We start from the raw sequence: 23,690 nt of genomic DNA, 5'->3' as shown, positions 1-23,690 counted from the left end.
TCAGCATATGAACTGTGCACTTTGCCCCCTGAGCACTGGAAACAATTCAAAAATGCTGCAAAATGATGTTTTTTAATCCACTTTTCCTTTAAGTGTTTGGGGCAGTCTGGGTTGTGAAAGCTCCTTATCCCCCGCTGTGCTACGCTGGGGTTTCATGCCAAGGGCAGAATGACCTGTTACATACTTACTGTCACCTCCTACCCAGCAACACTGCTGAAAACTGTTAGACATCTATGAAACAAGGACCGGGAACCTGGTATATTTAATGCATTAGAGGTGAGATTCACCTCATTTCTCTTTGGCAGAGAAATGAGGTGGGAAGATCTGGTCCGGGAAGTGGGCAGAGTGATGGATGAAAGCGGGTGAGGTGAAAAGAGAGGAAAACTAGAAAGAGGATGAGAGCAGAGAAGATTAATTTTGTAGCCTGACACTCATCTCAAAAGGTTCAGCTCAATTTGCAGCCTTTGTTTCTATAGGGACATAGCAGAGAACATACTATAAATCGGGCTATATAAATTAAAGTGATTTGATTTGACTTGACTTGCAGCATTAAAGCTGCACTTGGCAGCTTTGCATGCTGGCAGCTCCAGTGGCAGCAAAGCAAATGTTTGAAATCAGTCTGAACTTCAGGATCCAGACATCATGTAATGTGCCAACTGTAAACAGCACCTTACACACTGTATCTTTAACACAAAATTACACAAAATGATGAAAGACATCTCATCCTATGTGCATATTTTGACATAATGATCCTACTGTAGTGAGGATATTTTTACCTGCTGCAGACAGACAGGCATGGCGGTCAACAAATACAGCAATCCTTCCACAATCCAAATCTAAACAGTGAAATCTGATCTTGTGTGTGTCCTGCCCTGTCTTGCGGTATCAGATGTACTGTCGCCCGGCTCACATCGCAATTACACCGTGTAAACAAGCGTGCACCCTGCTGTGCACAGCGCTCCTTCTTTTCCCACGATGCCGTACAACAACTTCAAATCTACAGGCGACTAATTTTATTCCAAATTGTCATTTTTTGTTTGGAAAGTGTGGTGCCAACTGAATGACTGACTGAACTGACGTGTTTTTCAGCCCTTAGGGCTTGAATCCATAATCACTGTGTCTTTAAAGGATAGTAATTAACCCAACTTCTTACCGTAAGCAACTTTACAGTCTATCATGTTTTGCAAATACTGAATGTGAAATGCATTCTTTTTTTTTGTATTCGTTCCACTTTTCAACCATGAATAACCTGATACAACAGTCCACTTGAAAATGTTTTTTAATCAAACTTCTCACATATTAAAAGTGTGGAAGCATTTCCAGGTTCAAATGCAACAAACTGGAACAAAGTTGGAATCTTTTATGAGACGGCAGAAAATAATAATTGGAAAATAATCAGTTTAGTGATGTAGCACTAAACCTGGGACGGGTGGGTAGGATCAAATGAAAGGCAGCCTTTGCATGCAACCTCTTACGTATTAGTTCTTTTTTTACTTGGTGTTGGGAACTTGGGATAACAAAAAAAAGAAGAAAAAAAAACAGGATGTAGGCCTACAGCATGTCAGAGAAATCTGATAAACCCGCTTTATGTTTTGTCAGTCTTGAGAACTACAATACAACTCTTAAGCCACACTGAAAGTGAAGAGCTGTTCCTGTTTGGCCAAAGTGCAACCTGACTCCTTTAATAGTGTTGTTATGCCCTCCAATGTGTGGGCTGCTATAACTGTGGCCTACTGAATGACTGGATTGTGATTTTTTTTTTAAACAGGGGGAGATGGGGTGGCAGCTGGGGGCTGCTCCTCTGCCCAGGACAATAGTTGGAATGAGCAGATCCACACAACAAATAGGCCTAATATGCGCTGCTTTAATACATGCATGCATGCACATGCCTCTCTCTCTGTCTCTCTGTCTTGCTGTATGTAGGACAAACCCACAGTGTGACAAACACCCGCTCACTTGCTCACTCATACGTTAACTTCTATCTTAATCAACAGTATACTGATAGAGGCAAACATGAGACTCACAATAAAAGAGGACAGCAATGATAAAGGAGTCATCAAAGCATCTATGTAGGTCTTGATTATCTGCTGATTTGAGTTTGAGTTGCTCGTCTTTGTATGCTCAGCCATGGTGGCTGTCGCTGGTTGTGTTAACAACCCAATTTTTCTTCTATTTATCCCCAATAAACCAATGATAAAACTGCTGTCACTTCTTGCACACTGATTTTTGTCGGGAAAGAGCCGCCAGACACCAGGTGTTTGGAACAGCAAATGTACATGATTTCATAACCTATAGGTTGAATCACAGTTTTCACAACCAGATGAAACAGTTTTAGATGATGCAGGGTAAACTGCAAAGATAGGAGCTGGCTGTCCATCAAGTTTTCTTAAGAGCAGGCTTGAGGCTTCATTATATGACTGTTCTTCAAATAAAATAAACACAATGCTCTTTGCTCAGCTGCAAGCAGTGTCCGAGAAGTAAACAGTAGTATTGTTTCATCTGTTTATAATAATGAGCTGTTCCATCACACCCATCTTCCTTGGAAAAACAAAAATATGTTGCAAATCATGAAGCCTCATTACCAATTATTTATCTGTGTTAGGCCTTATGCATGTCGGCACTAGAGATATTGTAAACAAGCAACAATTACTCAACTAGTGCACAATGTTGCTGAGGCACGTTTTTGATGGCCATGATGACAGGATGCACAAAACTGATGCCAAAGCATTTTTAGCAGCAAAATAAACTAAACTATCAACACATTGATAGTTTACAATGCTGGTTCAAGTGTGTGTCCTCTTTCTCCCCCTGCCTCTCTCTCTTACACCCTTCTTTAAGTGCAAACCTGCATGATTTAGGGATAAGCAGAGATATGCCTCCGGGGGAAATTCCAGTCATATTTCAGTAGCTGAAGGTGGAATTTGCTCCTAAGTCAAATTGGTTGCAGATCAGCCAGGTAGTAAACACACACTCCAGTCTGTCCAGTTTTATCTCCCCGCCGTCTCTCACTAATTTTTTCACTCATGTCACTCACATGGCTTCTTTACCTTGGACTTGCCTGTGTTCCTGTGGGACAGCGCCCTTAGGCCAGCTCAGTGAAGAAAAGCTTCCAGTTCTTCATTGCAGCTTTAATTTTCATTACACCACCTGTCTTTTCTCTTACTGCCACTTCTCTTCCTCTGTATTAATCCATCTCCTTTGTTTGATTTATCTAGCAGCGCACTTGCCCTCTTCATTTTTTCCAATTAAAAAGCACTCTCCTTCCCTCACTTTCTCTCAATCACCTTTGTTCTTCTCATCCAGAACCAATTAATCTCTCCATTTAACCACCACTCATTTACCCAACATCTCTCCAAGTCTGTTCCATTTGCATCCGACCACCCATGCCTCTCACTCTCAGGATCAGCTCCTCTCCCTCCCTTCCCTTCTCTCTTCCATTATCGCTGCCTGATTGCCTGCGGCCGTCACTCCCCAGGGCCGATTACAGCAGATCATATTGCACAACAGCATGTAAGGCCTTCAAAACAAGCACTCTCGAGCACTCTCGGCCGAGTCTGCTGCTGTAAATTGTATGGCCATAAAGTCATGGTGAGTGTGCAATGTGGCGTATCAGCATAACTGGCGTAATGTAGGTGGTTTGAAAACAAGCGTTTATGATGAGCGCACACATGTGAAGGCAGATCACTCTATCGAAGTTGCCATTCAACACCACCGACTGGCTTTGTTACAACTTCAAAGCCTCGCCTGAGTTCTAAACACTACTAAGTTACCATATCAGCAACCTGGCGTCTAACGTTCATCAACTAAACAGCTCTGGGTTAAAAAGCAAACATTTTTTTAAAATGCACTATGCAAAACTAAGGGTTGACTAAGGCAAGGACCATTTAGACCCAACGAACAAAAAAAAAAAATGCAGAATAAAGACGAATCAGTGAGTCAGATGAGTACAAGGTACAGTACAGTATTCAATCTTCAAAGAATGTTATTCTAGGGTTTTCAATGCAGTTTTATATACATACTGTATCTTTAAAAATGTGGATACCAGAAAAAAATGTAGCAATTACAACACTCTTTATTTTCACAGATGAATATATGGCTGAATCTACAATATACCAAATTATTTAAGGGCAAGTTCACACCAAGGAATGGTTGAGTTGAGTTCAGGAGTTTTAATTCCTTCAGTTTGGTTTATTTGGACAGGTGAAAACAATTAGGCTACGCCCTTTTTCCCAACAGTAACTGTCCCCAAACCACAGGAAACCTTTTTAGAGTTAAGTCAGGAGGTGTCCTGTTTTGTTTATTGTAAACGTGTGGGCCTATAAAACCCTTTGAGACTGTAAACAGTGATTTTGGGCTCTAAATTAAACCTGAGCCTTGAACCAAGAACCCTTACTGCTGTTTCCACCAGAGGAACTAGTCCCTCTTTTTGCCCAAGGGGTTCAGGAACTCAGAGTACTGCCTCAGTGGCAGGGACCCACTGAGGCAGAGTTTTACCTCTGCACATCCTTGGCTGGGTAAATGTGATGCAAGTAGCACAAATGTTTTTTCAAAAACAAAAAAAAGAGAAAACATTATGGTTCATGGCTAGAGTGTAATCACACATTCTGAGAAAATACCAATAATCACACTGAGAAAATACCAATGTGTCCCCCCTCTCCAGCATACAGTAAAAAATATGTTTCTGTCCTCTGAACGGAAGGTCGTAGAGACACGGGGTAAAGACATGACATGTTCGGCTTCCCTGAAAACCCCCAGACATACACTGGTTCTGAGTTGCTAGGAGGCTCTGTGTCCAGAGATGTGAGTCCATTGGACCCTCTATTATAAGTAAATGGGAGATATTAGAAATTTTCCTAGATGTCAAGCAAAATCTTTGGTCGCTGCTTAACTTAAGGAGCTATTTAGGAGCATGTTTCAGGCCATTTTGAGTCGATTGAGACTGAGGTCTGCTGGTACCTTAAGTCCTCAAAACTATGTTCGAAATGTGTGAATTGTCTTATAGGTATATTAATATCATAAAATTGTGGGGAAAGCACACACACACACACCTCACCCCCAATGTCTGCACCCTGGTTGTGCTCTCCCTTGGTCTATTGGTCCATAGGGGCAGTTACTCGTAACTGAACTGAGGTCAAAGCACAGTCCGTACTGTGACCCAGGCTACATTTGTAACTGACCATAGACTAAATATATCATTTTTGGTACATCTAAATATCTTTGACTCGCACTTCTTAATATTCTTTGCTTGCAATTTTGGTGTATTCAAAGAAAAAGCCGTCCTTAGATAGTCTCCCATTCCTGATGTCACCAATTTGTGATGTGAAATACATTTAGAGGTTTATTTTAGGATTTTACAATTAGCCATCCCGCAGAGTGCCGTTCAACAACAGAGAGAGGGCATGGCCTTGTTACTCACAGTATGAGGTTAGCATATGGGCATATGCTATATATACAGCCAGTTAATGTGTAAACACTAAGGCATGTCCTGATCACAGCTACAGCCCTCACTCAAGATGCAACATGTCTGTGGCTGCACTGCATTCTGCACTAACAAGGCTAGTATTAGTGGAGAATTGGCGTCTCTGACTCTTACGGTGGCTTTCTCTCTGTAAGGCTGTTGTGAACATCGGTGATAAATGAGTTCACAAGGAACATCTTCCTATTTAATCTTCAGACACCCAAACCTCACATTTACTGTTGGTATTTCAGTTTGATGAAACATTTCCATTATCTAAGGCTGATCTCATATTGTCTGCACTTGGCCAGTTATCCACTTACCATCAAGCAACAAAGTGGGCAGAGAAAAGTGAGCCAGATTACCGACAACTGCTTTTTTAACAGTGTGAAAACATATCAGTGGGGGATTTTCCCCATAAGCTGATTCTGCTGTTGCATTCACAACCAGGCGCTCCGGATTAAAGCATCAGCTAATTGCCTGAGATGTAAATTTCAATGCAATACCGGGTCCTGCTGTGCTCGTGAATTTACATGCATGAAGAGAAACGTGTCTGCAGCTCGCTGACAGAGTGTCATGACAGCCCTGAACAAGTTAAAACCTGCTGTGTGACATACTGGGGGGCTATCTGACTGCTAAACAGCAACCTGGCTCCTTCATTGAGGTAAATGTGTTTGTTGAGAAGCTTGCACTGTTTTGTAGAATATAACAAGACACACTTAGATATGTCTGATGAAATCCAGCCCTGCCAGTCAATCAGTTTATTCATTCAGATGTGGCTGGCTGTGACGTACTGGAGGCATCAGTAGAAGAATCTCCTAACTTCAGTTTATCTGCATGTAGCTCAGAGCGTCAACAACTTGTCAGAGCTGGCCACATCCTGAGTGAAAGTGAGTCAAGGTACCCATATACAGTCACTGCCCTCTGGCACTGTTTTTTCTGTCTTCTTTTTTTTATTTTACACCTAACACACACAAACACACATGAATGCCTAAACACCCCTGGGCATCACATCAGGTGATGTTTTCTATGTCAACCAATAATAGACCCACACCAGTTCACTTCAACCAGGAGGCAGAGCTCAAAAACAAGGTGTTTCTCTGAAAAACCACCTCCACTAGGTGGCAAAAGGACACACAACACACACACACACAAACACCAAAGATTTAATCAGCTGCTGATAGACACTGGCAACATCTTGGAGTGCTTCAACTTTTCAGCGACAAACTCACTAAGCTCATCTTACAGGTCTTCACTTATTGGACTTCTCTTGTCTCAAGTCTGATGATTCAAAGGGGCTTTATTGGCATGGGAAACTAAAAGTGCATATTAAACCGAGGAATTTCTGCTCTAATTAAAGTATAGATATGTTTAAAAAAAATAGCAAAAGGGAAAAACTGAATAGTAAAAGAAAAAAATGTATATACAAGAATTAAGTGACAACTATATTAACACTGTAAATCTCTCTCTCTCACACACACACACACAGCCCTTCAGTCCAGACTTGTGTGTAAAGGTAACTGTATGGCGCGCGCACACACACACACACACACACACACACACACGGGCTCCTCTCCCTCTGAACCAATGAACGCCAGCTTCTGCCAGGAAAACAGTAGAGGTAATGGAAAGTAAAGAGTTACTTTTACTTTCCTCGGCGCACGGAAATCAACTTTAACGCCGAGAAGTCAGCGCCGAAAAGACAAACAAACAAAAACAACAACATATCAAAAACCCAGCAGTCATATTTACGCCTTATGCCCCATCAAGATAACTATGTCACATCAGAGAGTGGACCAAGCAGGACTGAACTGTTCTGGCACCGAAGTGAGCAGCTCCACAAACTCTGAGCTCAGCGGGGAATGTGTTTTAAATGTGTCCCATCAGTTTCTGTCTTTAGTCCAGTCCAAAGTGTGTTTCAGTGCGACCACACACACGCACACACCAGCTTTAAGCGGCCGTGTGGCGTTCACGGTGCACAACATGTTTGTTTGCTGACAAACGGGGTGCATGCAGGCTGTGAAGGGAGCAGCGCATCACTCACCTTTTCCCCGGCCGGAGAGAGCCGCCAAGCAGTCAGCGGGACACGGAGCTTCAGGTGCTGCTCAGCCTGCTGGGTTTGCCTCCAGTTGAGGGATGTGAGAGGAGTGGGAAACCACTGGTGAGAGTGAGAGTCTCTCTGTTGGTGTGTCTCTCTGAGGATGGGCGTGACCGGGACCCGCTCATCAGCCCGTGACGTCATGCGGGCGCTCATTACCGTAACTGACGCCAAACCAAAACACACCAGGGACGCGCAAAAGTGAGCTCAGCCTCAGAGCGCACACCACACAGCGTTTGAACTTGCCAATAATAATAATAACAATGATAATAATAATAATAATAATAATAATAATAATTTGGAATAGATTAGATTCTTTACTGATCCCCTGAGGAGGAAATCCAAAGTGATACAGCAGCAGCAGAATAGTTAAGAAGTAGCAATATCAAGGAAACAGCAAGACAAAGATAAATATACAATAAAATAAGATACAATGTCCAACAAAATGAAGGTAAACCGAATAATAATAATAATAATAATAATAATAATAATAATAATAATAATACTGAGGAGAAGAAGAAGGGGAGGAATATAATAATACTTAATATAATCACTCTAACATTCCCAATTCCCGAAATAAATCTGTCATGTGCACAAGCGGTGTCACTCAGTTCCAAAGCATGCAAATGCAAAGCAAACAGGGGTAACGCACGTTACACAACATTTTAATTTGCCAATTTGACTTGTAGTGTACCCCCCAAAAATGAATGAGTAAATAATTAAATAAATGAAAGCTATGTAAATAAATAAATTAATGCACATTTATTTACTTATTTAAAAATAATTAATAATAAAAAATTAATGTAATCACTCTGATATTCCTGACTCCCGTGGGACCTCCATGACAGCTGTGTGTATTCAGCTTCCAGCGCGGTGACGTTTCTGCTCTAACAGGATCTCCTGTAAAAGACTGCATCTGTAGTATTCAGCAGGGTTTGTGGTGACACTATCATGATAGTATTCCTATAATATCCCAGTACAGTGTCTGAGATTAAACTGCACTCGGAGACAAGTGGATGACAAACATGACAGTTCATAACATGAACCTCACAGTTATTTCTGTTTGCTCTGCAGTGTGTGTGTGTGTGTGTGTGTGTGTGTGAGTGAGTGTGTGTGCTGCTCAGTTTGCATGAAATGCAAATAAGTAGAGGAACACAGAAACAGTTGCATGGTGATCATTTAGTATTTTATTATTATATGTTACACTCTTAACCATTCATTTACGTTTTATCTACTGTTTGCTGTTTTGGTTTACTTGTTTATTCATTTTATGGTTTTCATCTTATTCTTTACTACTTTTATTTTTGCTATTTTGAGTTTTTTCTATTTCTTATTGGTCCCCTGGCGTTTGTTCATTGCAAATTGATGAGATTTCTCAAAGTGTTTCCTAAGCTCCTGTTTTTGTTTTTATTATTCTTTTAATGTGTAAAGCATTTTGTGTTACATGCAGCTGTATGAAAAGCGCTATCTAAATAAAATCTGACTGATTGATCGCTTCTTTGATTGATTGACTGATTGATAATGATGTTTTTTTTTTTTTTTCATACAAACACTCAAAACACAGCAGGTACTTTAAAAATGTGTTTATTTTATTCTGCCTTCAGGACCACCATGTCAGTGTGTGTATGTCTGTGTGTGTGTTTTACATGTACACATAATCAAGCACATGTGAACAATCATGTCTTCTCACAGAAGATCAACTGGTTGCCTCTTTAAAAAAAAAGATGACTAACTATTGTGATGCATTTAAAAACCCACAAGAATAAATAAACAGCATTTAAAAGTATGTGAAACCTAAAAGAATGGATGAATTAGGAGAGGACAGGAAAGGAGTGAAGCACCTCCTCACAGTCAGCAGAGGGCGTCATAACTTTTTTTTTTTTTTTTTATCATTATTACTATTATTTTATCTGAGTTAGTTGGAATGGGACCTGGATATTTGTTCACTATTACCTCTGTACATGTTTTTGGCTTATCAGCATCACGTGGGTTCAAGTATTCATTGTGATTACAGAAATTACCCAGTTACAAAATCACATTTTGCAATAACTGGGAATTACGAGTTTAATTTGCTGCAATCATTACCATCATGACACTATTAACAGAATTAACACATCCCATAAAGAAGACATAAAATGCTGAAGTTTCTTTTGCACAATGTGACACCCAGAGACATTTCAATCTGTTCAAATTTAATAAGGTGGAGGGTAAGAAATGATCCTAATGGTTCTTTCAATTTATAGTTAACACTGGGGAATGAATTCAATTATTTGAGACACGTGCTTTCATTCCCTCTCAAAGGGTCTCCTGCTGTAATCTTCACTTTTCATATATATGGTTGTAAATATTACTGGCTCAGAACATGCAGAGCATAGAACAGGAATAATCATCACATCTCCGTCTCACAATCCTTTTTTAAACTGTTCCAACCCTGAGCCCCAAGGACAGTTTCAGTCGTACGGCAATGGGACTCAAACACACCGCTGCTCTTATCAAACCAACAGATTTTACACCCACGGCACGTTTTGCATTCTGATCTCTCGTTAAGACACTGTGCTTTTGAAGATTAAAGCATTGCAGGTTAGTAAAAGAATCCATGCTGTGGTCAACCTAATTCTACGTTGAGATCTAGGAGCCACTAACAGTAGAAAATGCGTCAATGATGAGCTTGGATCCTTATTATCAAGTAGTAAAGATGCATTAATGTAACTGCTTGCTGTCCACAACTAAATCCTCTTTGTGTTATTAAGATGAACTTTATATTGGAAAAAAATCAAAGCAAATTTAACTGGAATAAAATCTTGAATTGTCTGCAGCGGAGTGTACAAATCATTCATCTTAAAACAAGCATTCCCTTACAATTAAAGTCAAAACATATGACAACGTTTTGGATAGTATTGTGAAAAGACACCTTCAACATACAGTACAAAGTAATGTTCCTGCTCCAATGTAATTAAGAAGAAAAAAAGAGCAGGCCTTTTGGAAAAACAGACATAATTAAAAGAAACAGATATTAAACCAGAGAAGGTAAAATTAAAAACATTAGCTTTAAAACCCAACTATTCAGTTCTCCCACTGACATAAATGAGTACACACAGTATAATCTAATATCTGCCTTATTTACACTACCTACATCCCTGTTTGTTTTGGGCTGCAATCGCCTGTGACCGTACAGATGTAGCCATCATACAAGCTCTATTTTACATATTTTCTGAATTGTCGCTCCTTCCTACAGTGGAAATATTAAGAAAAATCTGTGGCACTAATGCTGGATAGCTGCAGGGAGGAGACTTTGCCAATGGCTGCTGCAGCGGGCCACCAAATATAATATGTTTCTCTTGGCCTTTTGAAACTGCATTAGCGGGGAAAAATAAATTACCTATGTCAACCCGTTCTGAGCTTTTCGTTGCTGAAAAACAGCTCGTAAAAGCACACAATTGCATTTTTATCCTAATGTGTAATTCTAGCCAATTTGGCTCTGGTACAAAATATGACACTAATTTAGTTTAGATTTCCATTTTTGTTTTAGTTTTTGCCGATTTGGTAGATCAACCGGTTCCTCAAAGCATGGTGGAACATTTTTTAGTGTGCATAACCCTTATAGGAGTTTATAAATTCTCAACCACCAATACTGGCGGTCTTGAGGAACCACACTCAGTGCCACATATTTATTTATATTCAGTATAAAAATCTTCTCTATCTGCCAAATCTACAAAAGTGTAGGATATACCACAAAGTAAATACATTCGTTTTCATTTTGCACTTCCACTTTTGGGTAATTTTGCCTGTTTGTAAATACTAACATTTTAAAAACAGGGGATAAAGAGTCTGGTGGTGTCTGCCAATCCCCAGAGAAGCTAAACATTGGACTGATTTATACATGACTGGCTTATATTTGATGAGTGACATTACCATTACAAAAAGGACACAGGTTCAATACCTGTATCAAATTACTCTCCAACAAGAAACTGACCCCCCTTACACGCTACTTCTCTGTCACCCAGGACAAGAGTGTCAGATAAATAATAGTTAAATGTACAATATTGAGAACCTAACCCTGCTCGAAAGCTTTGTGCACAGCCCGATAAGACACAGATAGGCAGAATAATAACAGAACAAGAACGTACTACACAAACCCAATGGGATCTGTGGATGGACCTGTTTGTATCAGTACTACATTCATTACAACTAGGCTTCACCACACCGCCCCTTTTCCTTTTCAGAAGCTATTTTACTACGGCTGGAAGTCTGTCTCAGTTCCTTAAGACAAAAAGAAAGCACACGATTCTGTTCACAGTCAATGTCCTGCAAAAACCCGATCTCAAATTTCAACTTTTTTTTTTTTTCTTTCCCGTAACACCTTTTAGCATTTTCAACATGTACAGAAAATGCTTACAGGAACATTTCAAAATACAACAAAGTAGAAAAAAATCCCACTTGCCCCTTGTGCAATCTGTCCATCCTGATAGGTTCTGTGTGATTTGGTGAGGTTTCCAGTCCTCCATTACTAAAGCACGAAAAGGCTGGCAGGGCAACAGCTCTTTCCAAAAATATTGACATGAATATTTGGAATAATCTACAGCCCTCAAGGGAACTATTTTATGTTGAAGAACACTGGCAAACTGTATCTATCCACTTCTAATTTGTACTTATTAGGGGAAGACAGGGATGATCATCGTAGAGAGGAAACGTCACAAAATCACAGAGCAAGTATCTGGATGGATAGACTTTATGAGGGGTAAGTAGGGAATATATCTTTTTGTATTTTTTGAGTAAATGTTCCTTTAATGATCCCTATGACCCTGCAAAGCTATTGCATGTGTACTCAACATTACAGAGTCTGAATGGGAAACTCAAGTATGTTTTTCAATTCCTTAAATGTGTGTTTTGGAGAAGCACTGCTTCGTCAGGACACTCGTGCTATGCGGGCGCCTTGTGTGGCACCTTGAGGTTTTAGGTGGTAAGGACACAACGGAAACCTTGTTGAAATACACTGAAGAAGTGACAAGTGACACCATGGCATGCTGTGAATGGAAAACAAGGCTTGGGTTTGTGTATAAAGTAAAAAAAAAAAAAAAAAAAAGGTGGGGCAGCTAGGCTGAGCAACTCTTTTCGTACATTCATTCGAACGAAAGAACGCACACACACCACATCAGCGTGCACAAATATGAGAGTTCAGTGCATATGTAGTGTCGGAAATTAACTTTCTGGCTCACCTGGCAAGGGCTGGTAAACAAAACAAGACTCATTTTTTACCAGCCAAGTAAGTGATGTGCATTTTTTATGTTGCCCAAATTGGGGTCAGTGCTATCTCAAGAAAATATTTCAGTACTTTAATAATTTAAACCTTATTCACTTTTACAATAAATCAAATCTGTATGTAGCCTGCATTTCTAGTGGTGGGACAAAACTCGAGATAACCAGCATTTAAATGTTATTATATAGAAAAGTAACCAGCCAATGTGGCAGATGATCCTCAGTCATTTATCTGCCAAACACTACTTTTACCGGCATGTGAGTACTTGGCAGGTACTAATTATGGATCCTGTGCACGTGCGTGCACATGCACACACACACACACACACACACACACACACACACACACACACACACACACACACACACACACACACACACGCACATACAAGGAGTATGACTCTCGTGTTGGTAGGATTACTACCTTCTTCTTAAGTCTCCTCTATTATAAACTGTCAGACCTAAAAATCTAATCTGGGCCATATTTAAAAATCTGGACGAACAAACAGATATTTCGCCACATTAGCAGCAATATTACAGCCACGAAGCAGACAGCCAGGGCTGGAGCCAGCTATCATCAATCCCTCTACAAACAGGACTTTGCAGCTTCTTCCTGTTATTCTTGTATGAATAATACATGGGCAACATTTTGATGCAATGTAGAAAAGCCATTTTCCTAAGAAGTCTTGGTTATAATTTTCTGTATTACTTTATATATATATATATATCAAAAAAACTGCACAGTAGGTGAAATCCTGTTTTTACCTGTCTTTGTACTGTGTATGTGTGACATTCTGTGATGTCACCAACACAGTTTCTTGCAAATTTACAGCATTTGGTAATTTAATTCATTCTGATTTCTCTTCATTTGCAAATCCCTGTTTGCTACTGAATGTATTGCCCATCCAGTTTACTGCGTATATTTAGCTTTATTCTACCATACTGCGCAACTAAAACTACTCAATTCTAAATCCAATTTTAATTAGCTTGTTCTTGAGGCGCTATTTTACAAACGGGAAGTGACTCCAACCCTGGATTCAGTCTAGACGATTCAGTCTATACACTGAGAAGGCCTGTAGAGGGGAGGGAGGGGGGGTTAAGTCCAACTAGACCTACTAACAGCATAGAATATACATACATATGAAGAAATTTATATATTAGCTTATTATATGTAATATACATACAGTATACATAGTCTCTGTGACAGTGGTGGACAGGTGCCGGGTAGACAGGAAGCTAGGCAGGGCTCGAACCTTTAGTCTCTGTCGGCCTCCCAGTGTATGCATGTGTGTGAAACAGAGTGTGAATGTATATCCTGGTGCAAACAGGGGAAGACTGATGAGAAACGTAAGACCGCATTCCTGAAAGAGACAAGAGAGAGACAATGAAAGAGAATTAGAAACATTATGGACGTTTGGATGGAGCAGGGAAGTAGTGTAGCATGCTTCAGTCACCAAACACACACACACACACACACACCTACCATGCTGTGTCACATTGTTCTGCTGTACTGTATGCCAGTCTTGGAGGCGATGTTGGACCAGGGCAGCAAGGAGCGCAGGAGGCTCTGGGCCTGCCGGTAAAGCCTCTGTGGGATGGAGCAGGGGCTCAGGCTGGCCAGGGCTGAGCCGATGTGCTGGATATAGTCAGTGGGACAGGGAGTTAAGGAAAACCCCACAAGCTGCATGCATGTTGTAGTGTATTTACTTAACTTGATGTTTTCACAAGGAAAGATTTGTTCATAAAATATATGAAATGGGGATGCAACAGAGAATCGTCCAACCCCCACTAACTGAGACCCTGAGGAGTCGCCTTTGCCAAAATTAAATTCTGGTGCTGAGTAAGGACATTGACGGAAAATCTTCTCCAAACACAGTAGCAAAATACAAAACTATCTCCTAAGCAGCAGGAAGCCAGCGCTCTGACCACTGAAAGCTGAACTCAACTGAATCAACAATGACCTAACCTCGTTATCACTACAGAGAGGAAATTTATGTCTAAGGAGTGTGTGCTGATGTCCTGTTACATGATTTCTGGGTTTTTCAAGTGAAATTCAATCAGTTTGTTTTCACAATTTGGGTTCGCCAATGTGCAAAGTTTTACAGTGCAACTTTAGTTTAATAATTTCCCTTGTTTGCATCAGTGAAAATATGACTTCAGTTGTGATTATTATGCACTAACACTGAATGGATTTGACAGATTGGTTGCTTTTAATCATGGGTTCTGACTGGCATCAACATTAAACCATGTTGATAAAGACAAAAAGCCCAAAGCTTAATCCCTGCTTGTGTGGCAGCCGCAGGAAATATCATGAAATTAAATTTGTCATCTTGGCCAGGTCTCTCTCGGAAAATAGATGGCATATTTCAAGAGATTTCCCAGTTACAAAAAGGATAAATAACTACACAAGCCCAAAGTTACCTCAATATAGGGCTGCTCCATGAAAGTTGAGGGGAAAAAAAGTACTAGTAAAAAAAAAAAAAAAAGGACTGCTGATTCATCATACTGAAATGCCGACCCTGAGTCAACTCGAGAAATTGTGAGTCAGGTACTGCCCTCAGCGTCTCAAAAACATACTGCCTATTCTAACCCAAACCTTTATCTTAACACAACCCCTTTTCTAAATCCATAGTCTATTTCCTCGCTCTCTCAGACACAAACAGACACCCAACACCTAAACACACATCTTCCTATCAGCCTTCCCCAAAGGATATAATATTGTCCAGGGTGGATGGCCCCCGTTGATGTAGAGCACGTATGTGAATCCGTCTTTGAGGACTCCTCGTATGGAATAGTAGTAGGGCAGGTAGTGGTGCTGCCTGAAGTCCCTGTTCTCATAGAAGTGGATGGCAGTGTTGTTGGTGGTGAGCACATGCAGGTAGATGGCCTTGCAGTGGTCCTGGGCTGTCGTCGAGATGTGCTCCTTCAAACTGTCCAGCAGTAGAGAGCCTGGATGGAGTGGCAGAGAGAGAGGAGGAGAATTAGAGAAATTAAAATAAATGAGTAAAATTAGTTTTACTCATTCATTCATTTACTCATTCATTTATAGTCATTTATTTATTTATATAGCACTTTTCAAAAAAAAAGTTACAAAGTGCTGTACAACAGCTAGATAAAATAACTTAAGATAAAATACAAATAAAATACACAACAACAACAACAATAATAATAATAATAATAATAATAAAAACAAAGTATACTGTGAAACAAGTCTATGAAATAAAACATGATACAGAATGCAAAGCAATCAGTACTTAAATCTATTAAAAGCAAACAATGCTCTTTCTGCATTCTGACCTGAGGCTACGGGGCTGCTTTCAGTGAAATCAATGTGAAATTTAATTGACAGCCAATGTCATTAAGTTAAAATTGAAGTATCACTCCAATATTGAATATTTTAACTGTTTGTTTGATTGTACAATGTGTAAAAACTCCCACAGTTCCCCAAATGTTATAGGCTGGCGGTCACCTTGTCTCAACACTAATACAGAAAACACTTCAAATGGGATTAGTCAGGGATTTCTTTAAAGGTCAGTATGTAATAATGGTCTCAATACTTCTTATGGCAAAATTTTATATTTATACATCCTGGTATGAAATTTGAAATTTAAAGACAGTGAATATTGGCACAAAATATCACCATAAAATTTCAACTACAGGCAACTTTAGTCTAAAAAACTGAGTCCCAGCCAAAAATTCATTCTTGCAAAATTTGTAAATCACCAAATAAAGACACTGAGGCTCTAATTTCAACTGTATTTGTTGTTATCTGGGGGTAGGCTTAGCAACAAAGACAGATAATGAGTATTCCTTGTATATCCATTTTTCAAATGGCAATTTTCCAGCTGTAGAGGTCAAGGACGTCAAAGATATGTTGAGGTCCCAAACAGAGTCAGTGACAGAGACAGAGGTTGTAGTCAAGCTGCACAGCCATAGGCAGCCTGGATGAGATAAGCCCGAGAAAGCAGGGAACGAATGGCGGTGAGGAGAAAAGGGCAAAGAGTGTTTGTGCTGAGGAATTAAAGCAGACGACCTCACAGGAGCTGCACTGTGGTCAAAATGTACACCTTCAATGTGGAGCCTGGGCAAAAGAATGGAGGGAGGAAAGGAGGGCAGTAAAGGCTACACAAGGGCAAAAGAAAAAGAAAGATTTTGTGAAAAAGTTTGAATTGTGGTCATGATGCGCTGTTCAAACTGTTTCCATGATAAAAATGCTTTGATAAAAAAAAAGCCAGTGGAAAGAGAGGGGGAAAAAGAAACAGCAAGACAAAGAGCAAGCGAGACAAATCAATATGGAAGTGCAGGGAGGGGAGGGTGTCAGAAAGTTTTGATGAAATGATGTGCTTGTTCAAATTGTACTCTGGGAGAAAGCCTTGGAGAGAGGGAGGAATGATGAAGGAAAATGAGAAGAGCCGTAGAGGAGAGGAGAGGGGAGGTCAGTAGCAGGAGTCAGTGTGTGTTCGAGTGTTTAAAATAGATTCAGGCACTGAGAGGAAAAAGAACATCATATCAAGTGGAGGCATCCTGAAAACCATTGTTCAAGAAGAGCAGAAGAAGTGTGTGTGTGTGTGTGTGTGTGTGTGTGTGTGTGTTTGTGGGGTTGGTGAGTGAGAGTACCTATGCCATGTTTCCTGAACTCTTTGACCACTCCTAGGCTGAGGATGTATGCTACCTGTGTGTCCACGGGGAAACTGGAAGCCAGGATGTCTCCATCCTAACACACACACACACACACACACACACACACACACACATACACAAAGACAAAGGCAAACACAGGGAGACAGAGAAAATTGTACATGGTGGATTCTGATATTTTCTCAGAGCTACCAACAGATTATTTTTACAAGCCAAAGAGGATTTTGGAATAGAAACAAGACACTCCAACCAATGACAGATGCATCAACATGGCTGGCAGAACAAGGGTGCGATCACACCAACAGTTATTTTTCTTTTGTCCAAACAATAGTGGAAATGTTGACTGTGTTGCGTTTTTGTATGTTGTTTATTTAGATTCACAGTGCTGAATTACAAATCAACCAGAGCTTGCTAACAAACGTAATGTGGACTGACAAGTTGCTCATTCACTGGACAAAGATTTGATGGAGATTTCTGCATTTGGAGGAAATCAAATGAGAATCCAATACCGGTAATTTTAACTAATGGACGTGTCTGTGCACTTTGACTGAGTGTGTAGTTTACCTTCTCTGGTGCTTGTACCTGTTACAAGCACGTATGACCGCGGCTGGACCTCCTGAGCTCGGATCATTTTGTTATGCTACGCTCTCCAAGTATGAGCAACTGCTGGCTAATGGATGGCACCACCCATTTATTTTAACTCGTGAAACCGTGCATTTTGGGGTCATATGTTGTAGCTTGGAGTGGTTTGGATTAAAGTTTCACTCCTAACAAAGTGCACTGCGGTCCACTTGAGAGATCAAGACCTGCATTTACAGACATCTCATTGCAGGTGTTTGAAGTTTGAATGGTGTTAATCTCATCTGTTTCCAAAGGAAGTCAATCCCTGCACACATATTTTCAGCTCTGCATTGATTTACTCTAGGGAGTCAGGCGGCATTCTGGTTACAAGATCCTTTCTCAAGACATACCAGCTACCAAGTGACACGAAGGTCCTTGACAGAAAGGTTCTTGTAACTGAAATGTCGACTAACTCCCTGAAATAAAATCAATGCAGAGGTGAAAAACTGTGAGCAGGAATGGACTTCTTTCTTTGGAAATGGATCTTCAGGGACTTTGATTCACTGCACCACACAAGAGATAAAGAAAGTGGTGTGCGTGTTGTCTACAACTCATCGTTAATCTCACTCGCCAAAATGATCTCAACAAAAGGAGTAAATGCCCCGGAGTTCTTCTCAACCATTCCAAGCACGCATGGTGTGAATGTGCCTTAACTTAGCAACCACAAACATAATATATATCGCCATCAGAGAGCTGCCCTACAGCCACATCATTCGCCTGTGTTATTGCCCACTGGGCCGGCGCGTTCACAATGTAAATACTCTGCCAAAGGGAAGTTAATCGTTCACTTTTATTGCATGATTTCGAGTTCCTGTCAAGTGCAATAAATCAAACTGAACGATAACTGCGGCAAAACGGCCAAACATGTTACTGCTAATAGAATTGGGAGCAACTTTCTTCCAAAATACTTCAAATACCACCTGAGGGTAAATATGCTCAACATTTTTATGGTCATTAGCTTCAGACTTCGGAAAAATGTCAGTAAGAAAATACTCGGTAAAAAGTGAGTTTAACACAAAACAGCTGCTCACTCTGCCTCACCAGATAGTGCTGGTCGATACAGCTGGAAATGAATGGTTATCTGTTCATAAATCAATGCAACTGTTATCATTAAACCCTCTCATACACAGAAATGCACCAAAAGCTCTCATTAGTTCCATCTAGATTGTAGAAGTCGTTTGTTGTGTGTTTACGAACACATTTCGATTTCTGTAAAGTGACCACAGGTTTTTAGTGGAGCACTTCCAGAGATCCTGGGGGATACAGAAACAGTATTAGGCATTTCTAAGTTTCAGGTTTGCTCTACAAGCTCTTACTAAGGCAGCTCAAACCACCTGACAACATCCAGTATGAGAATAAATGGGGTAACACGTAAATGGGTCTGTAACTCATTTACATTTACATTTTGTCTCCCAAAAAGGTCATTGTTTCTGCATATCCGCCCATCTGTGTATTGTTTTCCTGTTTTCAATCTCCTGCCTGCACGTTTTCAGTTCCTCTTCTTCATCGTTCTTCATTCAGTCTTCCTTTTATCTCCTCTCCTCTTCAATTCTTTCTTCACTTCTCCTCTAAACAGCTTTAATCTTTGTCTTTACCACCCTGTTTTCAGTCTCCTCTCCATGCTCCTCTCAACAGTTTCAATCAGCTCACCGCTTTACCCTATGCCTTCATCCTCTTTTCTGAACTGTTTCAATTGTCTCAATATCTACCTCTTTCCTGTCCTTCTCATCATCTTTCCTTGATTCCTTCTTCCGTGCCTTCATTTCTCTGCTTACACACCCGGTTACTCCTTCTTTCTGTCTCCTGTCTCCTGACAGATTCTAACTCAGTCAAGGGCAACTGGTCCTGTCTAATTAGCAGACTAAAAACAGAATCTCGATTGGCAGTGTTCTACTTAAGATATTTCAAATGGTCGCTGAGTGAGCAGGAATAAACTACACTAGAAACACACTCGGTGCGACATAGGCAAACTACACCAACCACTCAATGTGAACATATGCATGTCCGGCCCAAAAATCATACCTCTTTGTGTACTTTGGTCCGGCCTTTGATCTCGGCCACAATCATTCCCACGATGCCTCCTTTGAAGGTGGCAGCCAGGGAGAAGAACTTCTTGTTGGAGGTGATGTCCTGATACCATGAGTCTGGATACCTGGGGTCAAACATCACAGAAATCAGTGTTCATACATGCACATGTATGTGTATATAGGTACAAAAACCAACACACCATAATCTATGTACTCTGGTATATAGAGTAGAAAAAAAACTTGCATGCTCTATGCTTTCAGCAACACCAGAATACAATAGGGCTGGGATGATATGTCTATCTCCTAATTGGATACTATCACGATACTTGGGTGCCCCAAACTGAATGGGATTAGTATGTGGTAGGAATGTCTGCAAAGGGGAGACTGTGGGTGCCAATAGAACCTATTTTCATTTCCTTTGGTCATCTAGTTTCATATGATATCAATATCTTTGCTTTAAATCAATTCAGTAATGTGAAAAAAACAATTAAAAAATGTATAAAAAAAAAAAGGAATGAAAAAAGAATTGCAACACTTTAATGAATCTATTGTTTTCCCCCACCCCTAAAATACAGCATAGGTTTAAAATGAGACCCATGAATTCATGAGTTAAAATGTGCACAACTGATGTAGCGGGTAATGCTCACTCGATTGGGAACCAATCGCCACAGAGCAGCTTGACGCTCTCTATGTCATCGTGGCAGAGGAGCCGGAGCTGGACTTCGCTGAGAGCAGTGGGAGGCACCACGTCAGTCATTCACACCTGCAGGAACCAACAGAGAGCACAGACACATTTGTGACAGACGGATAGTGAGTAAACACTTTGAGCAATAGAAAGCATGTACATCATTCTCACTTACAGAAACCAATGAGAGATCATACTGACAGACACTTTTTAACCTTTCAAACCAGTGACAGACAAACAGGCCCTCCATGAAAAGAGTGTGCTGCATGCTGACGGTCATACACACCTACAGCAATCAATACAGATCAAATTTGAGACACAGCTGCAAATCTCTGGTGAACAGTGTGGACGGTTTCACTCGCTTCATTCATAAATACATTACATGACTCAGTAGAGGAGCAGATTAAATTACTGGGACACAAATGCTGCCTGAGTAAAGCAGACAAGACCAGAGAGGTCACTGATGCATCTCCTGGGTAAGTTTACTATTGCACTAAATGAATTCATAACAAGAGCTGCACAATATGGACAACAATTCATACCATGCTATTTACTCCAAGTATTTCAATAGTGATATGATGTGACTATGGGTTCACACTTGCAACAGTAAAAATTGGGCATTCTTCAGAAAACAGCATAATAATACCAAATGGACATAGAAAATACAGGTACTTCACAAAATATTTCCTCAATCAGAACAGACCAATCACGGTCTTAGGCCAACCCAGGTTATTATAGTTTTACATTTTTCATTAGCTTTTATTATTATTTCATTTTGGCTTTTTGTTTTCAGTTACAGTTAAGTTGTGATTCGTTTTTAAGGTACGTTTTCTAATTTAGTTTCGTTTTTTATTTTTGACAACACTTAGTTGTAGTGCAGTTTCTCTTAGTTTGCCTGTTAGTTTTGTCTGTTTTTGTAAAATGGGGTATTTGTTAGGCGAGATTCAAAAAAGTCAGAGGAAGTATGGTGTAATAACTTTGACACTGACCCTAAATTGGAGATCTTCCATATCATTGCCTTTTGAGATACGAATACATCGCATGTTTATATCTAGATAACGATAAATCAATCAGCCCTAACCATTGAATTGCAAAATGAAAGCAGATACTGTAGGAAGGTGTACAGAGTTTGTAGTTTGTAGCCAAAAGTAAAGACTCACTGCAACAGAACAACATTTATCTTTTCTGGTCACCTGTTTATCTCGCTAATGAGCTGATAATCGACAAGAGCAAGTTCAGATTTACCACTGGTGACTATCGACACGCCGTAACAGACCCTGTACGTGAACCACGACAATACCTCACTGATGTTGTTCAAGATAATCGCACTTTAACTAAAATAAGACAGTGTTGTGTGGTTTGCTGCTGAGCGGCTGTGCTACTGCTCTTACTGCTGTTGATGCCAATAAGGCAAACTTAATTTATGTAGTTTAATTAGCATAAAAATACTGGCACTGGTTTGAGATAACATTCAGTAAGAAGAAAATGCCTAGCTCTGGCTTCGTAGCTGCTGTTGACTATTGTCACTATGTGCTAGCTAGCTTGAGTGCTGCTAACTAGCTCGCTGGCTGGCGTAGCGTTCTCTCTGGCTAGCTAACGCTCAGCTGCTAAGCTGATGTACCTTGTTTCGGCGCCCGGACCAGAAGAAGGTGACGGAAATTATTTTCCTTTTGTATCGACAGATACAGCCACTACTCCGGACACACCATGATAAGACACAAGTGTATATTCTTCTCACAAGACCATTTCCTTACTGTGTCAGTACTAGACACATCGGCGGCTAACCCAAGCTAGCTTTCCTTTGCTATTTTTGACAGCTGGATGTTTTCTTCCTGTTTGTGGGAGTTACATTCCGGACGTGACGTTAAGCATAGTATTTTTTTTTTTTTTTTTTTTTTTTTTTTTTAACCTTTGGTTTGTACAGTCTTGTGTGAACTCAGTCATCTTGTATCATATGAAAAACTAATTTCAAGTCAAAATGTAACAATACTACTACTACTGCTACTACTACCATTACTACTACTACTACTACTACTACTGCTACTACTAATAATAATTATTATAATTATAATTATAATATGTTGTACTTATTCAATACAGGGATTTCCAGCATTCACAGGCTATTCAGTCCTATTATAAAATGGGCGGGAGGGGAAAATGCTTAATTTATCATTAATGAAGCCTGCAAAGGAGAAACATAACAGCTGATCATAATCTTATCAGGGTGTAATTTAAGTGTATGTGAGGCAAAGGAGGATTACATGTATTCACAACTGGCATACTGTGTACAGTATTACAAATGCTGAAAGAAGACTTGAACATCCTACTCAAGTAAATACAGGCTACTGTTACCTTGGTGACATCTGTATTGAAGCAGATATAAGTTAAACTAGTGGTGTAAAAATCTGCTTAAATACAAATAAAAGTAGTAAATTTAAAATGTAAAAGTTACTGAGTTACTTTTTGTTGATTTTTAAAGGGGAGAAATTTCTAAGCCATTCTAAAGTAGGAGAGCAGGGAGCTCTAGTTTTATTTTGTTTTGATTTTTTCCCCTTTCTTTCTCTCTTGGACAAAGAAAAGCCGGATCACTTTTCTCTTTTTTGCTGTCTTCCTGTTCACTCTCACTGACCCCGCAGTGACCCTCTGCTTTTTGACAGCTGGGAAAAAAAAGACCTCCAAAAGAGATGTGCTGTAACCTACTGGAGCCTCCCAGTGGTGACAATTAGCCACTGCCAGTGATGAATCCGGTGAGGACAGCCCTGGCTGTTGGTGTTTTCCTCATGCAGTCAGTATCACTCACTATGGAGGAGATGTAGATAAAGAGCATCAGATGAGTCAGAGCAACATGTTCAAGCTGAGCCAACTGAGATGTGGATCATACAACAGGGGCTGCAACCCCCAGGAATAATA

General features: G+C 40.2%; 2 protein-coding genes across 2 annotated transcripts in view; both read right to left on the bottom strand.

Annotated features, from left to right (window-relative positions):
- Nucleotides 1-7,657, bottom strand: part of carhsp1 (calcium regulated heat stable protein 1) — a 29,102-nt gene extending 21,445 nt beyond the window's left edge. Inside the window, exon 1 of the mRNA XM_030058712.1 lies at nucleotides 7,500-7,657. The gene's annotated coding sequence lies outside the window, so the exon portion shown is untranslated. The remainder of the gene's footprint in view (nucleotides 1-7,499) is intronic.
- Nucleotides 7,658-9,403: 1,746 nt separating this feature from the next.
- Nucleotides 9,404-22,598, bottom strand: naa60 (N-alpha-acetyltransferase 60, NatF catalytic subunit). The gene is made up of 7 exons (XM_030058114.1): nucleotides 22,402-22,598; nucleotides 20,743-20,858; nucleotides 20,091-20,220; nucleotides 17,427-17,523; nucleotides 15,524-15,758; nucleotides 14,293-14,458; nucleotides 9,404-14,170 (listed from the first exon to the last, which is right to left on the bottom strand). Exons 2-6 carry the CDS (start codon nucleotides 20,850-20,852, stop codon nucleotides 14,302-14,304), a joined length of 729 nt encoding a protein of 242 aa, XP_029913974.1. The 5' UTR covers nucleotides 20,853-20,858; nucleotides 22,402-22,598; the 3' UTR covers nucleotides 9,404-14,170; nucleotides 14,293-14,301.
- Between the last annotated feature and the right edge of the window lie 1,092 nt (nucleotides 22,599-23,690).

Source organism: Myripristis murdjan, chromosome 8, assembly GCF_902150065.1.
Source record: "Myripristis murdjan chromosome 8, fMyrMur1.1, whole genome shotgun sequence".
Taxonomy (NCBI): Eukaryota; Metazoa; Chordata; class Actinopteri; order Holocentriformes; family Holocentridae; genus Myripristis; species Myripristis murdjan.
Note: the sequence above shows the minus strand (reverse complement) of the source record. Positions and strands in the feature narration are given on the sequence as shown.